The sequence below is a fragment of the Montipora capricornis genome, chromosome 8, assembly GCF_036669925.1.
Source record: "Montipora capricornis isolate CH-2021 chromosome 8, ASM3666992v2, whole genome shotgun sequence".
NCBI lineage: Eukaryota > Metazoa > Cnidaria > Anthozoa > Scleractinia > Acroporidae > Montipora > Montipora capricornis.
The window spans coordinates 47993203-47998202 of NC_090890.1; the positions used below are offsets into that span (position 1 = coordinate 47993203).

General features: G+C 42.1%; 1 protein-coding gene across 1 annotated transcript in view; it reads left to right on the forward strand.

Moving 5' to 3' along the window:
• The window catches only part of LOC138060364 (nuclear protein localization protein 4 homolog), a 14304-nt gene that overhangs the window by 7500 nt on the left and 1804 nt on the right, over positions 1 to 5000 (forward strand). The window contains exons 8-14 of the mRNA XM_068906120.1: positions 1 to 72; positions 551 to 643; positions 877 to 1162; positions 1694 to 1854; positions 1948 to 2019; positions 3935 to 4036; positions 4192 to 4308. The exon at positions 1 to 72 is cut by the window's left edge and continues 15 nt beyond it. Coding sequence (XP_068762221.1) covers positions 1 to 72; positions 551 to 643; positions 877 to 1162; positions 1694 to 1854; positions 1948 to 2019; positions 3935 to 4036; positions 4192 to 4308 — 903 coding nt within the window. The remainder of the gene's footprint in view (positions 73 to 550; positions 644 to 876; positions 1163 to 1693; positions 1855 to 1947; positions 2020 to 3934; positions 4037 to 4191; positions 4309 to 5000) is intronic.

The following is a 5000-nucleotide window of genomic DNA, read 5'->3' on the forward strand; positions in this document are numbered from 1 at the left end:
GATAACATCCTCTTTGAAAATCCATTCATTGTGGAACCATTTTTAAATTATTGGAGAAAAACGGGAAACCAGGCAAGTAGAGTCTGTCTTGTGGTTGAAGGACTTTTTAAAATCTTTCTGCTCTCTTTCAGATTGTCTTGGTTCTACGGTACATGTATTAAAATGTACTTGAAAATGTGGCCTTCCACAGGAAACTGTGCCGTAGCATTTTACTTGTTGAAATAAAAAAAGGTAGACTGCAAAACGGTCGTATTTTTTGCGAACGCAAGCGACGCGGTAAATATTCAAACAAAAGGTCTGGAGCGAGTGTAGAAACGGCGAGAGAGAATGGGGAGCGTGTGAGGCTCGCGCGCTTCACACGCGAGGATCGCGCTTACGGCGCTTCGCGCCTTCCGAAAAATGGAAGAAAACGACTGTTTTGCAGTGTAAAAAAAGGGTGAATGACCACTCTTATAAGCGTAGTGGAACTGGCAATGTAATTGTCAAAAAGCTACTCAAAATAAAAATAAATCAGTATTGACTGAATTCCCTCTCCTATGCTGCCTTTTAGAGACTGGGATTCCTGTATGGCCGTTATGAACATCACAAAGATGTGCCTCTAGGGATAAGAGCTTCAGTGGCTGCTATTTATGAGCCGCCGCAGGTGAGGCTTACGTTGTTTGTTAAAATCATAGTTTCACCAACGTGTTGCTCCTGCTTTATCTTTAAGGGTCTTTATTTTGTATGGTTAGTTTGTCCTACACTTATCTCTGATGTTTAGGATTGCTGTATGTAGATGTAAATGCTCTATGGAAGACAAGAGACAATTTTTCAATTGAAACCAAACCTGCAGTTTTGATTTGCAGCACATGTGAACAAATTTTACTGACCTTTTAGGAGGACACCCCAGACAGCATAAAACTCCTACCGGATCCGAATGAAGCGATAGTGGATAAACTAGCCTTAGATCTGGGTCTGCAAAAGGTGGGATGGATATTCACAGACCTTGTGGCCGACGATGTGCGAAAAGGAACTGTAAAACACTTGAGAGATATCAACACGCATTTTCTGACCGCTGAAGAGTGTATACTGGCTGGACACCTACAGAATCAATACCCATCACCTTGTAAATTATCTTCTAGTGGCAAATTTGGATCGAAGTTTGCCACCGTCGTGGTATCAGGTTCCTTGTCATTTTTTATTGTATCTGTTTTATTAAATTTCTATATACAGGTTGGATAGCCGTTAACGATTCTTCTTTTGTTCGGCTTCGTTTTGCCCTGAAATTATCGTTTAAATTCTTGTCAGAGCTTCGCCCTTCGTAGTTGACCAAGTTCTTTAGAAGTCTTTCTCCTAGTCGAGTTTAGACTGCAAGCAGAGCCTAACAGTCCTCAACCCTCCCAAGGCAGGCAGCTCGCAGAGGCTAAGCTGGCCAACATGTGATGCCACTTTGGCGACGTCTTTTAAATTCACCTGAATTAGTCGACTCTCATTCTAAATTTACTCTGTGTCTGATGACTTTGGGAACGGGGTTGACTAACAACGAGCGGTAGTCTACATGGCGCTAGAAAGCGAAACCAAATCACAGGGCTGCTGATCATCTTTCATGACGAAACATGAACGAAGCAACGTGTAGAATCTCCAATGAAACATTGTTAACGTCATCTCTTTGTTAAAAATGGCTCAAATGCTTATTAGAAATTTTCCCTTCCAGGGGACATGGACAATCAAGTGGGCTTTGATGGTTTTCAAGTATCCAATCAGTGCATGGCCCTAGTGCGAGACGACTGTTTAGTACCCACAATAGACGAGCCAGGCTTAGGGTACATCCGGGAATCTTCTAGTGAACAGTATGTTCCAGATGTCTTCTATAAGGTCGGTATCACTGAAGTGGTGGAGGGAATGAAACCTAGCTGATCCTTTTGAGCCAAGAGAGTTCATTCCACGGTTCGTGCTTTTCTTTTGCAGGCCACTGATTCGTACGGCAATGAAGTTACCCAGCTCGCGAGACCGATGCCTATTGAGTATGTGTTAGTGCAGGTATGTGAGCATATTTATTACGTTTCCCAGGTAAATTTATGGTTGACCAATTTCTCTCTCAATTCGAAGAGAAAATAGCGATTCCGCGAAAGGATTGTAAATGATGCCATTTCTGAACAAAATTAGTTAAGTTCCTCGTATTTTCGGATTTGAAGGTCTGGCCACTGTCACAGTTGTTCAAACGATGGAAAGCGCTATCCACTGGATGAATCACTATCCAGTGGATAAGTAATAGCGAAATCAATTGTGCTATCCAATGGATAGTGATTTATACGGTGGATAGCGTTATCCACCTTTTGAACAACTGTGGCCTGGACTTTACAATATTTTGCTTCTCTCCAAGATGTTTTCAGATCAAATCGTATAGGTAGTATGCTATGCTATGAACGATGAACCCCTCGTTAAGAGACTCCGTTCTCATGAATCTGAGCAATTGTGTTGGTAACATTCATTTCAATTAAAGTTTACTTTTAACCCTACCAAGACTGAGGTTATAAATAATTTTGTATTCAGGTAAAGTGAAGTAAAGTAAAGCAACCATCTTTAACGTGGATAACTCCTAACAGTAATTCAACTGACAAACCTGAGGTCGACGGTGCGCTCATTTTACTTCCCCCCTCTCCATCAGTGCTCCGTTTTACGGGTATTTAAAGCTACTTAGCTACACGGAAAGGAAAGAAGTCGAAACAGGGATGTGAGTTCCGGGAATCAAACTCAGGACCTCTTGCACGAAGGTCGCGCACTAACCGACTGTGCCATCCTTGCTCCTATAAAACAAGAGGTTTTTTCTCTCAATCCCTGTCTTGATTATTTCAGTTAGTACGCATATTTTACATTCGGCATTTACCTAAAGAACTAAATAGTTACCAAAGAAACAAATGACAAAAATGAAAAGCACGGCATCGTCAATCATCGAATTACCGTGGGGGAAGGTCGCGAGTTCAAACCTTGGGGAGAGAGTGCTGCCTTAGTGGTTACATCTCCATATGGTTAAACTTTCAAGTTTTCTCGAATCCTAAAGGACAATAAACAGTAGGCCCTGTTTTAACAACTCTTGTTAAAGAACCTACCTACACACAGTTCGCAGAGGTTAGGGCATGGACTTCCTCCTGCTACCCTGTCTTCCTCTCCCTACCCGCCTTTAGTTCGACCTGAGCTAAAATGACGACTGAACGAATGGCCGGTACCAAACTTGTGATGAAGAAAATACGACACGAAGCCAGGTTATTTGCCTGGTGCTATAACCCTCATCAAGATTAAGATAAGCGAAATAAATTTAAGTAGAAAAAAAAACGTGGGTCTTAACTTTCGGTACCGCCATTAAAATCGATTAAAAGGAGGTACTTAGCGAGAATTTTGGCTCAGCGATGGCATCAGTTAATAACCTTTCAATGAGAGATTGTTACTGCGAAATTCCCCTTTTGTTTGAAGGATTTCGAAATTCTTACTTGTGTGGCAATCATGTTCCGAGGTTTCCTTCAGAAAATGGCTTAAGTTCGACTTTACTTATGATTTATACCCAGTTTGAAGCTAACACTGCAGGGAGTTATCAACTCAGTTATTTTTGCGAACACTTCTATTATGATTGATTCAATGGGCCACTTTAATTAGTTTAATGCCTTTGGTAATGTCAGAAGCAGTGCTTTTTCTCTTTTTGGCGTCTCCATGGCGGAAACTCTCGGAGGTAATTTCACTCTCGCAAGATTAAAAATAGAGACGGCATACGGTAAACATCTACGTGAAGTTTGCCTGTTCTAAAAAGGCAATGAAAAATCTTTGATGCCATCTTGTTCCTTGACTTGTAGCTACAGCCATCGTCAAGTTCTGAAACGAGAAAATTGAGTAAGAATAAGAGAATTGTCATAGTTTTATGACAAGTAGAATTCGGTAACTGCAATCGTTCTTTGCCTTTCAGGTGCCAACAGCTTTCCCGGTTGAACCTCAGTTTACATTTACGAATCAAAGCCAAGGAGAGCCTTTTCCCGTTGAAAACCGTTCGAATATGGGAGAAGTTCAGGTAATGGCGTTACCTTTGTTAAAAACCAAAACCAAAGCGGAGTCAGACGCGTGTTTTAAGCCATATCCTGTATTGAAGTGAGAGAACAAATGCCTACCTAAAGTACGCTTTCTCTTTGAGTCGTGCAGTAACGATTGGTGTTGTTTTGATTCCAGGATTTTGATTCTTTAATGATGTACCTAAACCAGTTTTCTCCGGATCACTTTCTTACTGCCATGTCGAACTTTCACCTTCTGGTCTTCTTGTCTACCTGTGACATGCTTCCGTTGAGGGTGAGTAAGTCGTCAGTCACTCGTACTAGAGACGGATCATCCGTTTGGGACGAACTTGGTCAGACAACGGTAGTTCGTCCGATAATCCGTCTGTGTATAAATACGGGCATGCAGACGAATCATCCGTCCAGACGAACTCCAGACGGTTCGTCTTCGTATATACGAACTTCCGTGGATAATTCGTCTGGACGGATGATCCGTGTGTGCATAAATACGGGCTTAGTGGCTTCATGGGGAGTAAGGGTGGTTTAGCGGTTATCAACCGCGCCTCCCACCTCTGTGACCCGAGTTTAACCCTTCGGACCCGAGGTCGTATGTGGGCGGAGTTTCAGTCGATCTTAGAAGTGTGGTTTTTGTCCATCATCAAAATCCACTCTCAGTCAATTACATGCGGCTGCGGGCGGATACCCTCGATAACCTCTGGTATCCTTCCCTTTCATTGGATTAAATGAATAAAGTTGCTATTATTGAGCTATCCATGATATCGAGGCCTCGTTACATGAAGGACGCGGTTGTTTACAGTAAACTGTAAACTCAAGATGGCGGACAAAGCAGCTCTTTGAGTAACTTCTGTTTCAAAGTTTAATTCCTCCGTGAAACGCCTTTTTGCCATTTCATCATTCAGTCTCAGTAAAGAGTATTGGCCTTCTTCCACAGCTTTTCTTTTACTCGAAAAGATTTTCGCGAACTGT